The sequence below is a fragment of the Salmo salar genome, chromosome ssa26 (genome assembly GCF_905237065.1).
Source record: "Salmo salar chromosome ssa26, Ssal_v3.1, whole genome shotgun sequence".
NCBI classification, from domain to species: Eukaryota; Metazoa; Chordata; class Actinopteri; order Salmoniformes; family Salmonidae; genus Salmo; species Salmo salar.
In genome coordinates this window covers 18,800,726-18,824,635 of record NC_059467.1, presented here as the reverse complement: position 1 = coordinate 18,824,635, position 23,910 = coordinate 18,800,726, and the positions used below count along the sequence as shown (strand labels likewise).

The 23,910-nt window shown below is 41.3% G+C and overlaps 1 protein-coding gene across 1 annotated transcript; it reads left to right on the top strand.

The window, feature by feature from the left end:
• Positions 1–1,662: 1,662 nt before the first annotated feature.
• On the top strand, positions 1,663–23,909 carry LOC106587199 (aryl hydrocarbon receptor nuclear translocator-like protein 1). The gene is made up of 19 exons (XM_014175326.2): positions 1,663–1,760; positions 10,172–10,255; positions 13,503–13,571; positions 13,742–13,886; positions 14,258–14,278; positions 15,580–15,642; positions 15,806–15,963; positions 16,114–16,193; positions 16,308–16,400; positions 16,860–16,977; positions 17,505–17,654; positions 17,834–18,080; positions 20,716–20,822; positions 21,105–21,255; positions 21,678–21,754; positions 21,925–22,033; positions 22,204–22,297; positions 22,423–22,516; positions 22,618–23,909. Exons 3-19 carry the CDS (start codon positions 13,559–13,561, stop codon positions 22,773–22,775), a joined length of 1,878 nt encoding a protein of 625 aa, XP_014030801.1. The 5' UTR covers positions 1,663–1,760; positions 10,172–10,255; positions 13,503–13,558; the 3' UTR covers positions 22,776–23,909.
• Position 23,910: the final 1 nt, after the last annotated feature.

Below are 23,910 nucleotides of genomic sequence, written 5' to 3'. Positions count from 1 at the left end.
ACAGCAAGGCTCTGCTTGCGAAGAGCTTTTGTAGCTGCTCCACTTATGGGCAGGAGATGACAAGATGCCTTCCCCCTTTGTGTGGCAGGGAGGGAGCCGAGGGGTATGCAGGGACAGGGTTCACATGGGGCGAATGAAAATAAATGCTTCAGTGATGCAGCAGGCGTCAAGTCAAGCTGGGACACAAGCACCTTTTCCAAGCAGCTGATACACTTTGAACTGATCTCCAGGTGCAGCTTAATATGTCATCATATTCCACAGTGCAGAGATCAAAAGGAGAATCTGTGGATGTCAGTGGATATGCCAAACCAAATCTGCCATTTATTAACAATTTCACAAGTACCACTGACCTGCCCATCTCCAATAGTCAGGCTAATTCTGGTCCAGTCCGTCTGAAATGGAGACATATTTGGGGATTACCATACAAGAAGTCTACTGTATTACCTGAGATCTGCCTATCACAATCCCCTATTATGTAAATTAAAATATAGTCTGAATGCTTTTCTTTAACAGAAATCTCAGCAAGCCTTTGAAAACGTCATATTGCAATGCATCTGAAACCATCCCAAGGGAACATGCAACATCTCTATTGCATTTAAATAGCCTATATATGCAAATAGCATAGTTGTTTAAGGATACATATTGTAGCCAGCCATATATGTATGTAAATGTGAAATTACAACTGGCCACCCTCTTCACATCTATACATTATACTCTGCTGCCCATCTGTGGTGGAAGCATGAAATAGCCCTAAAGTTAAGAACTCCCACTCATCAACGTGTTATAAAACCATGCCATATCTTTGAATATGCATTGTTTCTCTGTTTTTTTGGTAACATTGACTTTCCATATTTCATCTGATAGATATTTGTCTCGTATGTACTTGTATTAGAATGAGATGTGGTAAGAATGTACTGTTTGTGGCTCATATTTCAATTAGGCTGTTGGTATGGCAACATATTTTACTTAGACACAGGCAGTGATGGTTCTTTATTAGATTAGATAGTTCGTTATTTTTGGTTGATATTTGCTTTGTAACTACACATTTTTGTAACTATACATTCTAACAATATTGAATTACAATGCTTTGGTGCATTGTAATTATGTTTTCCAAGAATACACAAACATATTATTTCTGAATAATTACATACTCACAAGATTGTTACAGAGTCGTATATCAAGTTATTCGTAAAGAAATAGAACAGTAATGATTAGGTAAATACTGTAACTATTTCTAATAAAATGTCAAAGACAGACTTCTTTGTGTTAATTGTTTGCTATGCGGTTATCCTACATGCCACACTGAATGTTTTATCTTCCTGAGATAAATAGGCTTCACGTCTATGCATTGCAACACACATTATTGACTTGGTCCATTACAAGAGTTCCACAGAGGAGTCCAGCACAAAGATTCGAGTTTACTGCCCACATGTGTTGTGATACAATATATATTCCTGCTGACTGTATTCTATTTTGCCATTGGCTGAATCGTTGCGTTATTCTGTAGCTTCCTTTGACGCTTCATGTAATTTAATTGGATATAGCCTATATTGTCTTCCCCATGTTCATTGGTCCATAAATGCACCGAGTTATTCTATTTGCTAGAAGCTCAATGCCTTGATCTCGAAAGCACCCAATTGGTTCATAAACTGGGTTAGTGGTGCAACGATCATCACAGGAGGAAGAAAGTAGGTCAGTGTATTCGTGCTGCATATTGTCGTTCCAATCCGCCTCAGTACACACGTGCTGCCTTTCCACACGTAAGTCACATACTTGGTTATATCTTATGCAAAAGGCCTATATCATGTTTCCTTTATTCAACATTGTGAATTTGGTATACTGTGTGCATTTCTTTGACTCGTATTATGGTTTCAACTGGCTGTCTAAAGCCATTCCCGAGGAGGTGCAGTCATCGGTTTACAGTGTAGCTTTTAAAGGCACACAGTGTCATGTAATGCCGTGAAAAAAATGCGATTTGTAGGCGTCTAACCTAATTTAAACATCTGGAATGACCGTATGTAATTTTATTTGATTGGGAGGCTATTTTTGTATATTTGTACATTGCGTGATTTGCCTGAACTTCCCTACCACGGCTCGGATTAAACGAGGTCATAGCTGTGTTGCATAAAACAACTAGTGACGGGCGGTTGATTACCTGTTACAATCATTTGCCTTTTATATGCCTATATAGTCATCCTTTAATTAACAACAACAATGTTTCTCCTCTATATGAGCAATACAAGGCGGGTGTATGGCTGATATTGATACAATGTAATGAAAACATACAGCACTGGATTCTGTTCTGTTTCAGAATATATGAAATCAATGTGACAGTCACTGACAGATTTCTTGCCGTTTGTAACCGATTATGTTTCATTATTTACCGTTGTCATTAGGCCTATATGCTCGACACATCCTAGTGCAGAAGAGTCTAGTAATAGCCATGTATTTCTTCCAAGCTCCAATGTTAGTGAAAACAAATACTATTTTGTTATAATTTGAGCAAATCCCTCTGCTCATAAAAGTACACCATTAATTGCAGACTGCTGTAAAAAAAAACTGTAAAAAATCTATATATGTGAAAGTTATACATTAGGCAAGTTATTTATAAAAAGAGTCTCAATATGCTGTCTATTCCTGACTAATAAATGACAACAGTACACCATGTCCAGGAAATGCACATTCCAATGCTCACTTTTAGAAGGACATTACTCTTCATGCTATTCTTAAAATCTGAAACAGCTATTCATGAAAAAGTCAACAAGTGTATCAGTAATGTGACAGTAATAACATAGATGATGCTACATGGTTTTAATTTAACATAATATGCCATGAAGGTAAATAGAGGTCATTGGGGTCAGAGAAAATTCAATTGTGATTGCGTTGTCTTTACTCCTTGATGGACAGTAGTAGGCTATAAGACAGGTCTTGTTTTTGTTTTATGAAATATTTACCTGTCAGTACTGCATATTAACACGGGAAAGTGGATTCTATTGGCTACTTCATCAAATGTTGGTAATCATCCTTTACTTTAGCGAGTTGCAACATGTTGCATTATGTGTGGTGCTTGGTTGTTTCCACTGGAGCTGTGCAACTCGCAGTAGCTTTTATGTTGGGGACCCAAAATTACACACTTCTTGATTTTTCACTTCTATTCTGAAGTCTCTCTTTCTTTCTTCATGTCGCCCTCATCCCAATAGCCAATTTTAGGTTTCAAGGGAGGGATTGAACAGCAAACAAGGCACCAATTTGAACACACTCCTATGACAATAACCTGACCATATCTGCCTGCCCTGCCAGTATGATGCTCCTCTCAGTGTTGTCACTGAGCTTTCTCTGAGCCTACAGTAGCTCTCAAAGAACATGCGAAGAAATTCAAGCTGCTTTTTGTCAGTCAGAAATATTGTGAAACATGATTGAAGCCAACAGCAAATTTGCAGAACAGGGCAGGATATGCCAAGGGAGAAGAAATGAGAAATCTGACCTTGAAATTCCTTACAATGGAGTCTAAAGACCTTGTATGATGTGGATTACTTGAGGTCAAGGTTCCTCAACTGGTGGCCCACAGGGGGTTTTATTTGGCCCCCCAAGTTTTCTGAGCATAAAAACATTTCTCCTTTCTTCTCCCTCGGCATATGCTGCTCTTTCTGCAAATTTGCTGTTGAGCCACCCTGCCTTGATGGCAGCTTTGCGCACTTGGCATTATCTCAACCGTCTTCATGAGATAGTCACCTGGAATGCATTCAATTAACAGGTGTGCCTTGTTAAAGGTGAATTTGTGGAATTTCTTTCCTTCTTAATGCGTTTGTGCCAGTCAGTTGTGTTGTGACAAGGAAGGGTTGGTATACAGAATGTACAGAAGATTTCAAGAACTTTGAAAGTTTCTTCAAGTGCAGTCGCAAAAACTATCAAGCGCTATGATGAAACTGGCTCTCATGAGGACCGGAAAAAGGAAAAAGGAAAAAGGAAGACCCAGAGTTACCTCTGCTGCAGAGGATAAGTTTAGTAGAGTTAACTGCATCTCAGATTGCAGCCCAAATAAATGCTACACAGAGTTCGAGGACCAGACACATCTCAACTTCAACTTTTCAGAATAAAATGGCCTTCATGGTCGAATTGCTACAAAGAAACCACTACTAAAGGACACCAATACTAAAGGACACCAATAACAAGAAGAGACTTGCTTGGGCCAAAAATCCCTTACACACCTCCAGGCAGTGTAAGGGCTATTTGACCAAGAAGGAGAGTGATGGAGCGCTGCATCAGATGACCTGGCCTCCACAATCACCCGTCCTCAACCCAATTGAGATGGTTTGGGATGAGTTGGACCGCAGAGTGCAGGAAAAGCAGCCAAGAAGTGCTCACCATATGTATGAACTCCTTTAAGACTGTTCCTCATGAAGCTGGTTGAGAGAATGCAAAGAGTGTGCAAAGCTGTAATCAGGGCAAAGGGTGGCTACTTTGAAGAATCTAAATATAAAATATATTTTGTTTAGCACTTTTTTGGTTACTACAGTTGAAGTCGGAAGTTTACATACACTTAGGTTGGAGTCAATAAAACTCGTTTTTCAACCACTCCACAAATTTCTTGTTTAAGTAACTATAGTTTTGGCAAGTCGGTTGGGGCATCTATGTATTTCAATGGATGTATTTCAAGGCCTATTTTCAAACTCAAGTGTCTCTTTGCTTGACATCATGGGAAAATTAAAAGAAATCAGCCAAGACCTCAGAAATAAAATTGTAGACCTTCACAAGTTTGGTTCATCCTTGGGAGCAATTTCCAAATGCCTGAAGGTACCACATTCATCTGTACAAACAATAGTACGCAAGTATAAACACCATGGGACCACTCAGCCGCCATTCCGCTCAGGAAGGAGGCGCGTTCTGTCTCCTAGAGATGAATGTACTTTGGTGCGAAAAGTGCAAATCAATCCCAGAACAACAGCAAAGGACCTTGTGAAGATGCTGGAGGAAACAGGTACAAAAGTATCTATATCCACAGTAAAACGAGACCTATATCGACAACCTGAATAGTCGCTCAGCAAGGAAGAAGCCACTGCTCCAAAACCGCCATAAAAATGCCAGACTACGGTTTGCAACTGCACATGGGGACAAAGATCGCACTTTTTGGAGAAATGTCCTCTGGTCTGATGAAACAAAAATAGAACTGTTTGGCCATAATGACCATCGTTATGTTTGGAGGAAAAAGGGGGAGGCTTGCAAGCCGAAGAACACCATCCCAACCGTGAAGAACGGGGGTGGTAGCATCATGTTGTGGGGTGCTTTGCACCAGGAGGGACTGGTACACTTCACAAAATAGATGGCATCATGAGGCAGGAAAATTATGTGGATATATTAAAGCAACATCTCAAGACATCAGTCCGGAAGTTAAAGCTTGGTTGCAAATGGGTCTTCCAAACAGACAATTTTTATTTAACTAGGCAAGTCAGTTAAGAAGAAATTCTTATTCTCAATGATGGCCTAGGAACAGTGGGTTAACTGCCTTGTTCAGAGGTAGAACGACAGATTTTTACCTTGTCAGCTCGGGGATTTGATATTGCAACCTTTCGGTTATTAGTCCAGTGCTCTAACCACTAGGCTACCAACTGTTCTTCCAAAGCTGTGGCAAAATGGCTTAAGGACAACAAAATCAAGGTATTGGAGTGGCCATCACAAAGCCCTGACCTCAATCCTATAGAAAATTTGTGGGCAGAACTGAAAAAGCGTGTGCGAGCAAGGAGGCCTACAAACCTGACTAAGTTACACTGGCTCTGTCAGGAGGAATAGGCCAAAATTCACCCAACTTATTGTGGGAAGTTTGTGGAAGGCTACCTGAAACGTTTGACCCAAGTTAAACAATTTAAAGGCAATGCTACCAAATACTAATTGAGTGTATGTAAACTTCTGACCCACTGGGAATGTGATGAAAGAAAAAGATGCTGAAATAAATAATTCTCTCTACTATTATTGTGACATTTCACATTCTTAAAATGAAGTGGTGACCCTAACTGAATTAAGAAAGGGAATTTTTACTAGGATTTAATGTCAGGAATTGTGAAAAACTGAGTTTAAATGTATTTGTCTAAGGTGTATGTAAACTTCTGACTTCAACTGTACATGATTCCATCTGTGTTATTTTAGAGTTTTGATGTCTTCACTATTATTCTACAATGTAGAAAATAGTAAAAATAAAGAAAAACCCTTGAATGAGTAAGTGTGTCCAAACCTTTGATATATATGTGTATTTATGAACTCAGCAAAAAAAGAAACATCCTCTCACTGTCAACTGCGTTTATTTTCAGCAAGCTTAACATGTGTAAATATTTGTATGAACATAACACGGAACCCAAACCGCCATCGTGTGCCATCGTGCATACATTTATTTTGTTCCCCCACACCAAACGCGATCACGACACGCAAGTTAAAATTTCAAAAGAAACTCTGAACCAATTATATTAATTTGGGGACAGGCTTTAGCTAGTTAGCTTGCACTTGCTAGCTAATTTGTCGTATTTAGCTAGCTTGCTGTTGCTAGCTAATTTGTCCTGGCATATAAACATTGAGTTGTTATTTTACCTGAAATGCACAAGGTCCTCTACTCCGACAATTAATCCACACATAAAACGATCAACCGAATCGTTTCTAGTTATCTCTCTTCCTTCCAGGCTTTTTCTTCTCTTGACTTTATATTGCGATTGGCAACTTTCATAAATTAGGTGCATTACCGCCACTGACCTCGTTCATCTTTCAGTCACCCACGTGGGTATAACCAATGAGGAGATGGCACGTGGGTACCTGCTTCTATAAACCAATGAGGAGATGGGAGAGGCAGGACTTGCAGCTCTATCTGCGTCACAAACAGAACGGACTTCTATTTTATCCCTTGGCAATGCAGACGCTCGTTGGCGTGCGCGAGCAGTGTGGGTGCAATAACTGAATAATATAGATTTCTAAATTTATTTTGCACGCGACGCGAGGTAGTCAGCCTGTAACAAGATTCAACAACTGAGACATAAACTGAACAAGTTCCACAGACATGTGACTAACATAAATTGAATAACGTGTCACTGATCAAAGGGGGGGGACGGGGTCAAAATCAAAAGTAACAGTCAGTATCTGGTAGCTGCATTAAGTACTGCAGTGCATCTCCTCCTCATGGACTGCACCAGATTTGCCAGTTCTTGCTGTGAGATGTTACCCCACTCTTCCACCAAGGCACCTGCAAGTTCCCAGACATTTCTGGGGGAATTACCCTAGCCCTCAACCTCCGAGGTCCCAGACGTGCTCAATGGGATTGAGATCCGGGCTCTTCACTGGCCATGGCAGAACACTGACATTCCTGCCTTGCAGGAAATCACGCACAGAACGAGCAGTATGGCTGGTGGCATTGTCATGCTGGAGGGCCATGTCAGGATGAGCCTGCAGGAAGGGTACCACATGAGGGAGGAGGATGTCTTCCATGTAACGCACAGCATTGAGATTGCCTGCAATGACAACAAGCTCAGTCTGATGATGCTGTGACACACCGCTCCAGACTATGACGGACCCTCCACCTCCAAATCGATCCCGCTCCAGAGTACAGGCCTCGGTGTAACGCTCATTCCTTCTGCGATATACGCAAATCCGACCATCTACCCTGGTGAGACAAAACCGCGACTCGTCAGTGAAGAGCACTTTTTGACAGTCCTGTCTGGTCCAGCGACGGTGGGTTTGTGCCATAGGCGACGTTGTTGCCGGTGATGTCTGGTGAGGACCTGCCTTACAACAGGCCTACAAGCCCTCATTCCAGCCTCTCTCAGCCTATTGCGGACAGTCTGAGCACTGATGGAGGGATTGTGTGTTCCTGGTGTAACTCGGGCAGTTGTTGTTGCCATCCTGTACCTATCCCGCAGGTGTTCGGATGTACCGATCCTGTGCAGGTGTTGTTACACGTGGTCTGCCACTGCGAGGACGATCAGCTGTCCGTCCTGTCTCCCTGTAGCGCTATCTTAGGCGTCTCACAGTACGGACATAGAAATATATTGCCCTGGCCACATCTGCAGTCGTCATGCCTCCTTGCAGCATGCCTAAGGCACGTTCACGCAGATGAGCAGAAACCCTGGGCATCTTTCTTTTGTTGTTTTTCAAAGTCAGTAGAAAGGCCTCTTTAGTGTCCAATGTTTTCAATAACTGTGACCTTAATTGTGATTGTGAAGTTATTTGGATTTTTACGAATTATCTTTGAAAGACAGGGTCCTGAAAAAGGAACATTTCTTTTTTTGCTGAGTTTATATATATATATATTTTTTACAATATTCATTGCATGCTGTAAAAACATAAGGAAACCATCTCCATGTGATTTGAATTTAGTTTATCTGTTCCCAAGTATTCCCATGCATAATAGAGAGAGACATGTGATCATATACAAATGTAATCAGTTTGATATGATTATGTTTCAGTCAAATATTATATCTGTTTGGGCTACTTGCAGTGAGATTTGCATTCTACAAATTATTTGTAGCCTAATTATGCCGCCCGACCAGCTGCTCAAGAAAAAATCAGCCCGCGCTGAATCTATTTGATGATCCCTGCTTTAGATGTTAGAGTAATGTCACTTATGTTCATGTCACTTAACCCACCTAACCCAATAATTTGAAGCAATAGGTTTTCTCAACCAATAATAAGAGTAATAATAATTCACAAAGTCAAAGGATGACACAAGCGTAGTAGGCTAGGTAGAGCTATAGCTGCCACCTAAGCCTAGAGCTGACCGGTCAGAAATTTAGTTTTTTGTTACACTATTGTGAATGGTTGTCCAGCTGTCTCCTTTGCCCTTTCCCTGAGGCATGCACAATGCTCGTTAATCTCTGTTGCTGATTTTTTTTTACCCACAATTCAGCATTCTGCTGAGATGCTTGATATTTTCCTCTGGAGTTGTTTATGAGAGTAGCTGAGTGCAGCTATAGGTGTAAACATTCCAAATCAAAAGAAGGCATTGCTGTTATCCTTGTACTCCAATGATGATATGAGCAGGAAGGTTAAAAGTCGAAACAGAAAGTTGTTCTGTTTATGGTGCAGATAAGTGTGCATGAGTCTCACTGACCTATTAATAAAGGGTGTGTGTGTGGAGGCATAAGAGCACATGCTAAAAGGAAGGAGAAGTGGTATCTTTTGTTTACATCTCCCCATAGAGCCATGATAGTCTGGGAAACATAAACATATATTGGCCTAGCTGTTCTGTTCCTAATTACAGGAATCACATCAGGGACTGGGCTGTCTGTTGTCCATAGTATTCTATGTGGCATTCAAAATGTTGTACTTTGTGGAGAACTACTGCAGTATGATTAGCCATTAAACCCCTACAACTCATCCAGAACACCGCAGCCCGTCTGATGTTCAACCATCCCAAGTTCTCTCACGTCACCCCGCTCCTCCGCTCTCTCCACTGGCTTCCAGTTGAAGCTCGCATCCGCTACAAGACCATGGTGCTTGCCTACGGAGCTGTGAGGGGAACGGCACCTCCGTACCTTCAGGCTCTGATCAGGTTCTACACCCAAACAAGGGCACTGCGTTCATCCACCTCTGGCCTGCTCGCCTCCCTACCTCTGAGGAAGCACAGTTCCCGCTCAGCCCAGTCAAAACTGTTCGCTGCTCTGGCACCCCAATGGTGGAACAAGCTCCCTCACGACGCCAGGACAGCGGAGTCAATCACCACCTTCCGTAGACACCTGAAACCCCACCTCTTTAAGGAATACCTGGGATAGGATAAAGTAATCCTTCTAACCCCCCCCCCCCCCCCAAAAGATATAGATGTACTATTGTAAAGTGGTTGTTCCACTGGATATCATAAGGTGAATGCACCAATTTGTAAGTCTCTCTGGATAAGAGCGTCTGCTAAATGACTTAAATGTAAATGTAATAGGCATGAGATTTAGCATGGCAGTGATTGCGATCCCATTGCTAATACTATCCTGTTGGGGCTAGGCATAGAGGAGAATCTGTGGCCATCTCCTCTGCTCATACTATCTCCAGATCACCTCCCATCTGTCGCCCATCTGAGCTTTCTAAACAAGCCACTTAATCAGAGCACCACTCGCTGTTACATCATAGGCCTAGATGAGTCGCCACTCCCAGCTGGCCAGTGTGTTTTACGCTGTGACCTGACCTCTTGTCCTATCTGATCCCTCTCCAGGTACTGTGCTGGTCGATGCATCTGTGAGAAAAAGCCCAGCTCTGACATAAGGAGGCCAGTCCACTTCCTGCATCACCCATCCAGGTATGTGGACGCACATGGTTCTGTGTGATTTCATAAGAATTGACAGCCGCTCTGAAATGAGATGTCACGACCTTCGTTTGAAGTGAATCACCAATGACATTTGTGACGCACAGCTTCTTGCTGTTTCACTTCAAAATGGCCACATGAGCAGTTGGCGGGTAGAACAGTTAGGGATGAAGTAAGTTATGAGCACAGTCAGTCAGTCATACATAAGCACAGTCATGCGTGAGGGTGGTTTTCTCACAGCTATCTGTGATTCATCAATATTGTTTTCTTGCATCTTATTAACTTGAACTGGAGTCTTATTTCTGCTTTTTTTTGGAACATGTCTTCTAACCGTCTGTTCCACCAAAGCTTTAACATCTCCTGTCTATCTTTCTAGACTGGCTCTTAGAATGCTCTGTCCTGAGTATAGGAGCCTACTGAGAATCGGACAGCTTGACTTACATAGCAAACATAGGCCATGTCATTACAGGAGCCAAGCCTGAGCTTTCCAGGGTGGCACACAATAGAAGGGAATTACAGACTGCCTTACAGCGCTATGATGATGCTGCTGAGTACACAGGACACTCTGTTTCATCTGAACGTGACAGAACGATGGGATCACGTCAGGGGAGTGGCTTAAATAGGAACACAACAGTGACATAGCATTAAGAACATTATGAAAGGGAGAAGTTCTTGCAGGGCAGACAGTATCATAGTGCTGTGTAAGCTAACCATGCGTATCCAGCTGAGCTGACACACTGTACATTCACCCTGACCCTGTTACCCGTGGTTCTGCTTCTTCCCTGCTTCACCTCATCTGATCAAGGTTTTTTGTTTCCGCACAGCTTAAATATAAACCTTTTTGACACTTAGATACCATAGAGGTCATGTGCATTAAAACATTAGAAATGATCAGAATCCAGCTTAGTGATCTTCTATGTAACATGGATGGTGTTGAGTGTTACTGAATATGTGAATGCCATGGAGATGGTAAAATGATACAGAAGTATTTTCATTAGACTGATGAGCAGTGGAGTGGTGGTGTGACCTGTGTGCTATCAGTGTAGCATGTGTAGCGGAAAAGGTTCCCTAATTGGCAAGCATTCAAGAAGTCCCTGCACCACTGTATCCGGGCAACCAGAGATTTGTCACAACTAGCTAAGCTGACCTTAAAGCAGGGTTTCCTTTTTCTCCTTTTTTTGTCAGTACGACTGAGAGATTTTGTGTTTGAGTATACACTGAGCATACCAAACATTATGAACACCTTCCAAATATTGAGTTTATTCAGCTTACAAAAACATGTAAAAAAAAAAAAACATTGACGGTGAATGGTATAGCAAGTCCTCTTTGCCCGGTGGATTACATAGTCAGCTCAGATGTCTGTTGTGACATATACCAGAGTGAAGGGTCAGGTTGTAGTGTAGTTGTCTATGGTGACGGTGACAATAACAAAGTTCCTGGCTGCAGGCAAGAAATTATGGGGTGTAATTATGGTTTGGTTCAATGTAATCAAACTCTGAAACTGTCACATCATACGGATAGGGAAAAAGAGCTGGGGAAAAATAGGTCAGTGGAGAATCTAATTACAGTGAAACGACTTTCAGGCACAGTGGAGCAGAGCATTAGTTCTGGTCTGATTACAGGAGCAGGACAAGCCACAGTGGCCTGAGGTAGCTGGGCTTTTTTAGGTATTTTTGTGCAACTTGGTCTGAGAGCATTTCGTATTATTCTGTATGTAAATCTGAGACACTCCATTTAGTATGAAATGTTAAGTTTCGTATGGAATGTATTAATTTGTGGATGTCCATCACCCATTCGTATGTTACGAATTACAATTTTGTATTATATGTTACAAATTTGCGAAACGTACAATATGTTACGAATTTGCAAAACGTACAATATGTTACACATTTGCAAATTCTAGCAAGATGACTAACTTTAGCTAGGCTATGGGTTAGGGTTAAGGTTAGGGTTACGTTTAGGAGTTAGGTTAAATGGTTAAGGTTAGGCTTAGGGGAAGGGTTAGCTAACATACTAAGTAGTTGCAATGTAGCTAAACAGTAGTAAGTAGTTGAAACTTCGCTAATTAGCTAAAATGTTAAAGTTGTCCGTGATACGATTCGAACTTGCTGCCATTGGGTTGCTAGATGTTCGTGTTATACTTTAGTTTTTGCCTTAAGTAACCATCTGTCTTATGTAACCATACCAAACGTAACAAATCATACTAATTGGAGTGTCCCGGATTACATTTACTGTAAACCTGAAAGTGCTAGTAGCATTGTTAACAGGTTATTTACAAAGCCTAGGAAACATGCAATCTGTGAGGGTAGGGCTAGGTGATATGACCAAAATATCATATCACAGTATTTTCCTTTTTTTTTTTTTAAATAGTTTTTGATAGTTTGATAGTATTTTATTGTTCTGAATAATAAAGGTTGAAATAGGTTTTTATAAGTAGTGGATGACCCTAGGGTGGCAAAAAAATAATGTAAATTGGTTTAAATGGACTTTCTCATCTATCGAGGCAAATTGACCAGGATTACAATGTTTTGTAATTTGAGGACGTTGTGTGGGAAACTACCAGGAGTACTAAGTGATGGGTTAGCAGAGGAGACTCATTTAATCTATCTAAGTGAGGTTAGGAAAAGGCCATATGAAATATTATAAAAAGCCATACAGGTTGGATTATATAAACAGTGATCAATGCAGATCTGGGTTCTTTATGAAATGTGACCCCTCCTGACAATCTATCTTCCTCGGTAACATTGGCATTGTTTTATCTGAATTAGCCTTTATATTAAGGACTAATCTCACTAAATGATGTCTCTGACTGACACCTAGGTTTATGTAACATATGCTGCATTATGTTATGAACACTATTCCAAAGCATCCGTTTTTAGTAATCCAAGGTTTTTGTTGACAACAAAATTAATTCTACGCACATCATCATTCATCTGGTTCATTTTAGCTGGAGGTCAAGTGAATGATGCTTCTCAAAGACACTCTTGATTATTGCCTAAGGGAGAGAGAGAGAGGCTTAAGCCTCTGCTATAGCTTTCACCTAATGTAAGATCATAGAGATATGAATCGGTCCTCTTACATCCCTTTACTGAATGGGCCATCTACGGTATACATCAGCACCACATTCAGGTTATACAGCAGCTGCTCAGGTTTAGAGGGCTTTGTTATATGATGCTGCTGTGGTTTCCTCATGCCTTGTATATAAAGAGGATGTCTGACTCTTCACTGACTTGCCTTTCAGATCTGGGTCACTGCTGGAAAGAAACTGAGTGAGATGTTTTGAGGATAACCGGCCTTATGAATATTTGTGGTGAGTGTCACACCATCTTTTAAACAACCACAGTTTATTTCACTTGTCTTGGAATTGAGATTTGTATATCTTGTGTCCTTTCATAGAAGTCGCTTTCACATCAACTGACCTTTTTGTTGTGTCTTATGGAGCATAATAAGTGCTGAAATCAGTGTGTTTTCTCTCTATAGATGATCTAATGGCAGACCAAAGAATGGACATTTCCTCCACGATGAACGAGTTCATGTCTCCCGGCTCCACTGATCTAATCAGCTCGATCGGCACACCCGGCATGGACTACACACGCAAGAGAAAAAGCAGCACCACAGACTACCAGTAAGCCTGACTTCAAAACTGCTTATAGACATTGTCCTACTTGCCACCTGAAGATAGTACATGTGCCAATCATCTTTATTATATTAATGTCAAGTTAGTTCTGGTTTGGTGAGATCACATTTGTCTGTTTGTCATTTATGCCATTTTCTGACAGATGTGTATGTTTGCATGGCAGCTCTTTGGTTAACTATATGGAAATATTTTCTTACTGTGTGTCAAAGGTTTCCACTTAAAGTTGACAAGATAACTACCTACCTAGAAATTAACAACCAATTAGGAACAAATGGTAGCATAACCTTGATTTAGATTAGATCAGAATAATCAGTATACTTAATTTGAATTGTAATATACAAACTTCCTTGCTTTCACAGAATTGATGGATTTTCTTTTGAGTAAGTATCAAATCAAATTATGAATGTTAAAGTACACTGTAGTAAAGGAGCCAATCCCGTGTCTGATTAGTTGGCCCTCTGTGATCCTTGTTTGGTCGGGATTGGCCTCTTCTTTGATCAAACTATACAAACTGTTCTAGCGTTTAACCCTAGAAATAGAGGTTAGGCACTAATGTATTCCTCATCCCTAATTTAGGTCAATCAAAATGAATGCGCTATGGTGATCAGCACCCTGAGAGTGACTGGGCAGTTAGTATGTACACTATGGATCGCTGTGAATATGGGAGAGCCAGTCATACTATAGTGTAGATTTGAATAGCTAGAATTAGGATAAGCATCAAAGCACGAATGGGTGCTGCAGTAACAATCTTGAAGCACCAAGACTGTATTACAGTTGTGTTAAAAAATGTATTTGCTGGTATTTAGTTAGATCAGGCCTTAATTTAATAGAGAGGGTACCCTGATTTGATGTATGATGGATGATACATTATATTGTTGTCTGTAGCTCATTCACTAAAGGCACAGATTTGTTTTTACCTCACTTAGTGAAACTTAAGACAACAACTCTGTGTGAATACCTTTGGGTCAATTTTGTAGAGCCAATCATATTTGAAATAATCTTTATTTGAGGCTGTTGAATGCTATTATAGTATGGAGTTGACAAGTCTTGAAGTGGCACAGGATATGTGCCACAATTCTAGGGGTGGCAGGTAGCTTAGTGGTTAGAGTGTTGAGCCAATAACCAAAAGGTTGATAGATCAAAGCCCCAAGCTGACACAGTAAAAATTTGTTGTTCTGCCCCTGAACAAGGCAATTTAACCCACTGTTCCTAGGCAGGCATTGTACGTAAGAATTTGTTCTTAACTGACTTGCCGAGTTAAATAAAGATTAAATAAAAAATGTCATGGTGGAATTTCTTGTTTGTGAAAGGACAGTAAGACTGAGTGGGATGACAGAGTAGGAGTTCAGCTGTGAACAATATCAGAGGCACAAGGTATTTCACCTGAATCCACACTAAGAAAGGTCTCAAAGAAACCAGGTTCATCATTTTGTAGGAACATTTCTAATAACTATTCATATCGCTTCTACCAAAGATGGTAAGAAAATATTTGAATGGCTTGTATGTCAAGTAAAGGCTCTCCATGTTTTTTTAATTATACAAATTTCAAATGACTTCTCACTTTAGTATTTTGCTTTATTCATAATTACATTGCATACTGTAACATCATTATTTAATATTTGTTGTAAAATAATTGTTTTACTATATTTCTTTGTACTAATGTTATTGCTTCTCCTCAAAGGGATAGCATGGACACAGACAATGATAGACTTGGTGATCATCAAGGCCGGATTAAAAATGCCAGGTAACCAAATGTTTCTATCTCCCATAGGATGACATAAAAATCAATGGAATAAAAATCTTTGTTTATATTAGAGATTAGTCATGTTTCTGTAAATACAGGCAGACTATGGATGTGTTGATTTGTTTGTCTGTGTTAAATGCTCTTTGTATTGTTTGGATGGCAGGGAGGCCCACAGTCAGATTGAGAAGAGACGCAGGGACAAGATGAACAGCTTCATAGACGAGCTGGCTGCACTAGTGCCTACATGCAACGCTATGTCCCGTAAACTGGACAAACTAACAGTCCTGCGCATGGCTGTCCAGCACATGAAGACCTTAAGAGGTGAGGCGAGAAGGATTTTAATAGGACTGCTGCCAGAACAGTACAGTGATGACAACCACCACCATGCAGCTGATTAATAAAGTACATCAGAGAAATACAAATGACATATTTATTCATTTGTCTTACATATTAGCTTTTTCTAACTCACAGGTGCCGCTAACCCCTACACTGAAGCTAACTACAAACCAGCCTTCCTGTCAGACGACGAACTGAAGCACTTAATACTGAGGGTGGGTGTCCTTACCTCCATAGACTGTATGGTGTCCTCAGAGTGCTTTTCATGATAAGTATGCATGTGTGACTCAGTATTTCTCTTTCTCTCTCTCATCTCTCCCTCTCCACAGGCATCTGATGGCTTTCTGTTTGTTGTTGGCTGCGATCGAGGGAAGATACTGTTTGTTTCGGAGTCAGTCTACAAAATCCTAAACTACAGCCAAGTACGTCCTCTCCAATATGCAGTTTTTTTCCATTAAATGGTGGTACTGTAGTCATTTTTACCCTCATGATCTATCCTGATGACATGAATATAACATTTATTCATTAGATTTTATGATTGTAGACCCCCTGTAACCTGGTATTACTTTACAGACGTTTACATTTTAGAGACATTTACTTTACAGACGTTTACATTTTAGTCGTTTAGCAGACACTCTAATCCAGAGTGATTTACAGTTAGTGCATTCATCTTAAGATAAGTAGCTAAGACAACTACATATCAGTCAGTACATTTTTCCACAATAAAGTAGCTATCAGCAAAGTCGGTGCTAGTCGGAAAAAGTCAAGTACAAGTGTTAGTTCATGAAAGGCAAGTGTGTTAGTTATTTTGTATTTTTTTTTATGGGCCTCATTTATGTAACGTGGTGTTATCTTACGGTACTCTCTCCTTCTCTGTGCAGAATGACCTGATTGGCCAGAGCCTGTTTGATTACCTGCATCCTAAAGACATTGCCAAAGTCAAGGAGCAGCTATCCTCGTCGGACACGGCGCCACGGGAGCGCCTCATCGATTCCAAAAGTAATGCACCCTGGCCTCTAGTTACCAGCCTTTCTTATAGTGCCCGGGGGTTGGAGAACAAGGAAAGCATGGACACAGTGTGTCTGATAGAGTAGACTGTAATCATCAGCCTGCTGTCCCCTACATAGCTAGCACAGTGACACTCAGTGCATCTCCCTGTACCGTGTGTTCCTCATTATTTAAATGTACGAAGCTAAATGTAGGGTAGTACTACATCAAGACATGCTGGGTTTAGGGTAAATATATACAGTCAAACCATTTATGTAAATTCAGCCAATTTAAATGTCAGAAGCTAAATGTAGGGTAGTGCTATTTTTACATGAAGACATGCTGGGTTTAGGGTAAATATAAACAGTCAAACAATTTCTGTAAATTCAGCTATTTTTTTGTAATAGCAAAAAATAATGTATTGTAGATTTATTTGCCAGAGTAGGACTTGATACAGTATATATTTATAAAGGATCATGGGTGATACTGTTCCTGTCGTTGCAGCATAGGTTAAATGCTATTTTGTGTCTTGTCCTCAGCTGGTCTTCCAGTAAAGACAGACATCACCCCCGGCCCATCCAGACTTTGCTCTGGAGCCAGGCGATCCTTCTTCTGCAGGATGAAGTGCAATCGGCCCCTCATCAAAATGGAGGACAAGGACTTTCCTTCCACCTGCTCCAAGAAGAAAGGTACTTTAGCCTCCTGTCTTTTCCTTACATGACTTGCTCAAGGGTGTTTTTTCATCTCCTGTGATTCATTTTAGTTAACAGTTCATTTGGTTTCGTACCAATATACTACCTACTCATTGATGTCAGTGGTAGCTCCAGAGTAGAGCTAGTTGATGATGATCCAACCCCTGTATCCGCAGCTGAACGTAAGAGCTTCTGCACAATACACAGTACTGGCTACCTGAAGAGCTGGCCACCCACCAAGATGGGTCTAGATGATGACAATGAACCAGACAACGAGGGCTGCAACCTCAGTTGCCTGGTGGCCATTGGACAGCTGCATCCCCACATTGTCCCTCAGCCAATGAACAATGAGATCCGTGTCAAACCCACTGAGTATGTCTCGCGCCATGCCATCGACGGGAAGTTTGTCTTTGTTGATCAGAGGTGAGAGATGTTTTATGGCATGCAGGCAGACATAGAAACATGTAGCAAAAGATGTGCCAGTTGGCCCCTACACAGTGATGTCCTGACACCTGGCTGGACCTCGTGGACAGTCCAGAGCTGGATTTACTGTAGAGTGACAGCTAATGTGTGAGTGAGGTTTTTGTCAATGTCCAAATATAGCATCAGCAAAATGTTCCAGATGGAGGTGTAATGGAGGCCTAGAGGGCAGACAGGATTCAGAGTAGATATGTTGACAACAAATATTCCACTGCCCCCTGACAAAACAATCCCATAACCTCGCCACGTCACTAATACTGTTTGGTACACTGGGAATTTCTAGATAATGTCACAGGGTGCTATGTGATTGTCATAGGGCTGGGCAATATGGACAAAATATATCATAATATTATATATTTTTTTAACCGTATTTGACGATATTTTATGTTTTTGAATAATAAAAGTTCTAAATGTTCTCTGAGTAATAACCCTAGGGTGGCAACACATAAATTATAAGTGATTTCAAATGGGCTTTATCCCTTTATACTGTTCAATCCAAACAAAAGTGATTTTCAGCATTTTCATCCATTTCTGCTTTTCCTGCACTTGTATTATCATTTCCACACTGTGCCACGCAGCATGATATTGGCAAAAAATATCTAAGCCTAGCTAATTTTACTGTTGGAAGCATGGAAATATAATGATTATTCTAATTCTATAGTTGGTATATAGTGGGCAGCACCTTGAATACATTGTTGTTTGACATGACAACAAATTAATATGCCAGTGAGGAATTATCGATAGGGTGAGAACCAAAGTTTTCATCAGTGTTTCCAGGTGACTCTAATTAGGTGTTACTGACATGCTTTCATGCTTCATGTAGCTAGCTAGCTAGCCAACATATTCTTTGCCATCCCACTGCTACTGTTCTAGATGACTGTTGGGAATATACTAGTAGACAAGGCAGTGGTTTTGGTTGGGCATTTGGAAAGCTTGCTCATTAGTGGTTTGAGTGAGTTGGAGGTTGGCTCTGCTGTGGTGATAGGGGATGTTTCTCCATGGGTTCTCCCAGATCCTGTTGTTGATCTAACCTTGAAGTTTTTATGCATTTTTACCGCTTTTCACAGGTGGATCCAAGGACCCAGATAGTGGGCGCACAGGAGCAGGCATTTACGTTCCTGAATGTGATGTGCAGAAGACTAAACTGTCAGTATACTCAGTTGAACAGTTGGAGATAGTAGTTACCCTCCAGTGGGTGGAGGACGTACAACCTGTCAGAATTATAGTATGCTCAGATTTCCTGTCTGTATATCATCTGGCAAATCTAATAGGAGTGACCTACTATTGAAGGTATTAATGTTATTATGGAGAATTGAGAGACTGGTTGTAGTAGTTCGATTCCAGTGTGGAAGGGAATTAAATTGTTGACCAGTTAGCCAAAAGAGTTGAAGAGAGGGAAAGATTGAAGTGTAAGGCCATTGAGGTTGGACGGGGTTAGGGGGGTTTGGAAGGGATTTTGGGGATGGTCTTTTAGAATTTAGTAGGGCTCTTTTTTATTTTCTCAGAAGTACTGAGTTAGGTAGGAGGATTTAGAAATGTGGAGCTAATGTTGTAAAGCGTGATTGACCACACTCCGCCATAGTAGGTGGCGGCATGCACCTTTAACGTTTGTTTGCGGACCGCCATTATATCATAGAAGAAGCCAACATATTCATACTTCGCATATTCCTCTCTGATAAGATACCGTTGCACAACATGCTTTTCTTGGCTTACACCGGCACTGGTACCAGGCAGTGTTAGCTAACTAGATACGTTTGCTCTGACTCTTAGTACATTTAGCTAGCTAGCCACTAGCCAGCTAATTAGCGATAAGCATTAACGGCTAACACAAATTATTTTAGCAACACCTTGCTAAGAAAAGACCAACTAGCAAACAGTAGTTTGCAGACAGTAAGATACACAAACGAATAGAGTCGTTATAGAACGCTTGTGGAAAGTAGCATGTCACCAACATTGTTGCATCCATCTGACCATGTGGAGTGAACGGCAAGAAAGTGCTTGTGACTGTGGTCGAGCAACAGCTCTCTTGAATGACGGGGCAGGGCTTGGTATGGTTAGCGGCATGCAGCATGACTCAAGAAGCAAACGGAGTAAACTATAAAAACAAACATTACACCCCCCAGAGTTGCGTATTACATTTAACAAACCAAACATTGAAATACCGTTATAGAAGTTAAAGTAAAAACTGAAACCGGTCCGTGCATCAATACAGGTATATAGTCAAATACGGTAAACCGCCCAGACCTGGATTGTCATGGCATTGATTATGATCAAACATGCAAAGCAGGGGGGAGAATATTATTTTATTTGTATACAATAAAAAAATATGTGGGCTAGACTTATCTTAAAAATGTCCTAAATACCACTGGCCTGCATTACATTTACATTTTAGTCATTTAGCAGACGCTCTTATCCAGAGCGACTTACAGTAGTGAATGCATACATTTTTCTCCGTACTGGTCCCCCTTGGGAATCGAACCTAAAACCCTGGCGTTGCAAACACCATGCTCTACCAACTGAGCCACGCAGGACTGCATTGAGAGCCAGGACTTGTGCTTAATACTGTTCTCTTTTGTAGAGCCACTGCCATTTTGGCTTATCTACCCCAAGAGTTGCTGGGTACATCGTTTTATGAATACTTTCATCAAGATGACATAGGACACCTTGCGGAATGTCATAGACAAGGTATGTATCAGATTGAACAAGGACACCAATATAACACCCAAAGAGCAAAGTTTTAGACTCAGCGATACATCCCTGAGTTTCAGGCCTTACATGAAAAATGTTGTAATGTCTGGTAATTTTGTCATAATAAATGTATTGCGCTAAGCCTGTCACATAGCGAGTAGACCGTGATATGAATTAATATAGAACCTGGCAGGCTACCATTTGGCATGTCACAGAGGCCAAGTGTGCCGATATCATGCCTTACTGAGCTCACCCCCTGGCGGCCACCTCTGTTCTCAGTGCTCCAGATGAGGGAGAAGATCAATACAAACTGCTACAAGTTCAAAATAAAAGATGGCTCCTTTATCACGCTGAGGAGTCGCTGGTTCAGTTTTATGAACCCTTGGACCAAAGAGGTGGAGTACATTGTCTCCACCAACACTGTTGTCTGGTAAGTAGCTACACACGTCTGTTTCTGCTAGGACTTTCTTCAATAGTCCTCATTTAACTAGTCAATGCATAATATTACACTGTATTCATTGTATTAGGGTCATATCCTAATAAAGTTGGATAATGAATGTAAGATTTCAAACAGCTGATTACATTTACAATGCCTACTGTGTCAAAGTTGTTTTATCACCACCACTATTGTTTCAACATAAAATCAATGTCCAACTCATATAGCTATCTGGCTTGCCTCAGAAAACAAAGCATGAATTATTGGAACTCTTGCATATTTATTACTGTGTCTTTCTAGAGCTGTTGGGCTATCTATGCAATGGATGTTAATAAGCTGCCCAATGAGGTGTGAAGTCACGAGCATGCTCAGTGATGACGCTCACTCTCTCTTCTCTCTCCATTTCTCTGTCTCAGTGTGCCTGAAGGATCTGATGGCATCTATCCTCAGCTCGCCGCCTCCCCCCAGAGCATGGATAGTGTACTCACAGACGGTAAGCCTGCCCTCCTGCTGTGCTCTCACACAGCAGTTCACCCGCTTAGATGAAGTGTGACTGTACTTTGATGAGTTGACATAAAAAAAATTGTGCCTGGCATGACTGTGACTAAGTAATTGTTTGGTTTTTCCGAAATGTGACTGAGCTTTTGCGTTTGTTCGTTGCAGGAACCGGCAAGCGGGCCCTTCAGACCGTGCCTGGCATCCCCGGTGGCACAAGGGCAGGGGCGGGAAAGATCGGACGGATAATCGCAGAAGAGGTGATGGAGATCCAGAGGTGAGAGGTGTTATGATTGTCTTGTCAAACATAAATTGGCATGTCTGTATGGTCATAACCATACCATGGTCATCGACCCCCAGTGCATAATGGAAATGTCTGTGTGTGACTGAAACTGTATGGGGCTGTGTCCTGCTGTTTTTACCCCTGTGTTTTCTTTACTCTTCCAGGATAAGAGGCTCCTCGCCCTCCAGCTGTGGCTCCAGTCCTCATAACTTCACCAGCACTCCACCCCCAGACATGTCGTCCCCAGGGGGAAAGAAGGTAAGAGCTCCCACCTGTCCTTCCCATCCATGTGAAGTCAGTAATGTTTTTAGTGTCTGTTGGTGGCTCATACTTCAGGATGCAATGGTGATTCCTGAATGTCAATTCTGTCTTGATTCTCTCAGATACAGAACAGTGGAACTCCAGAACATCCCTCAGCAGGGCTGATACCGGGACCAGACTCCGTAGGCTATCCATACTCCAACAACTCCAATCTAAGTATGCATTTTTCCCCGCTCTGAAATGTAATCTTGATTACAGTTAATGAAACTATCCACATGAAGTCTTAAATATTTAACCCTTGTCCTTACCCTGTTTAGGCGATAACTCTCACATTGGCATTGACATCATGGATGAGCCAGGCTCCAGCAGCCCGAGTAATGACGAGGCAGCCATGGCTGTGATCATGAGCCTTCTGGAGGCAGACGCAGGGTTGGGAGGCCCAGTGGACTTCAGTGACCTGCCCTGGCCACTGTGAGGACTGTCAGGCTTAGGCAAGGCCTCCTAAATGGGCTGAACATGGTGGAGTAAGGGCTGGGTGTTACAGTATTCACATTGTGTCAGTTTGTGACCAGTACCAGAGAGCCATATCAACAGGGCTAATGCAACTGTAGCCTCACAGTAAGGCTGAATGCAGGCGGGCCATGAAAAGGAAGGTATACTAGGACTGGGATCGGCCATGATGTACAGTCCGCCTCAGTGCGGTTTGGGAAAAGTGAAACTGCCTCTTTACCCCTGTAGTATTATTGTACCAGTTATCCGAGTTTTTCTATGTCCATTCATCCTCACAGGCATTGAACCCAGCTCTTTTATAATGGCATTGTTTTTTTTTTGTGTTTTTGCACTACAAAATACATGTCAATATTTCTAAAGAAAATTGTATCATACATGTTTAATCTAAATTTCTGTAAAAGTGTATTGTAACAGTAGTGAATTATTTTTTAAAAGAAAACTTCCTCTATTGCTTATTTCTATTTTCGAAAATACATAACAGGGCGGTCTGTATCAAGTTACCATCCAGTGGCATACAGTATCACTGCTAAATCAGCTTTAGGGATTTTACATTGTTGCTACAATGCGGAAATCCAAGGTACTTTGCTACAATATGTTGAGTGTGGGAATAGTGAGTAATCCGTTTGCTTGCCAACAATAGATGAAATGTGACAAAAATCAGACAAGTTCCTGTGCCAGAGTTGCTAGGAGACTGGTTGGTATTGTCCACACTACCTGTGGTGTTTGCATATTATGGGGGCACACCATTTCTCGTCACCCACTCACCTTCCTGGACCACCTCACTGCCAGAGGCATCCACCCACACACAGGATGTGCTTTACTACTGACCCCCGGGAAATATCGTTGTTCCCTAGCAACAGGCAGACTATCCAAATGACCCATAAAAGGAAAACTTTTCTCCTGATCTGAAATCAGGTCAACTAAAACCACAATTGCAGGCTAGGTATTGCACATGTATTAGGATACTTTTTGAACTTTTAGTTTGAAAGTGTAGGGGCTCTATGTAGAGGGATAAGAAGGTGAAAGTAACCTCTTTCAACTCAAGTGCTATTAATGGATAATAAGCACAATGAGAGGAATAAAAACACCATACAATGTAG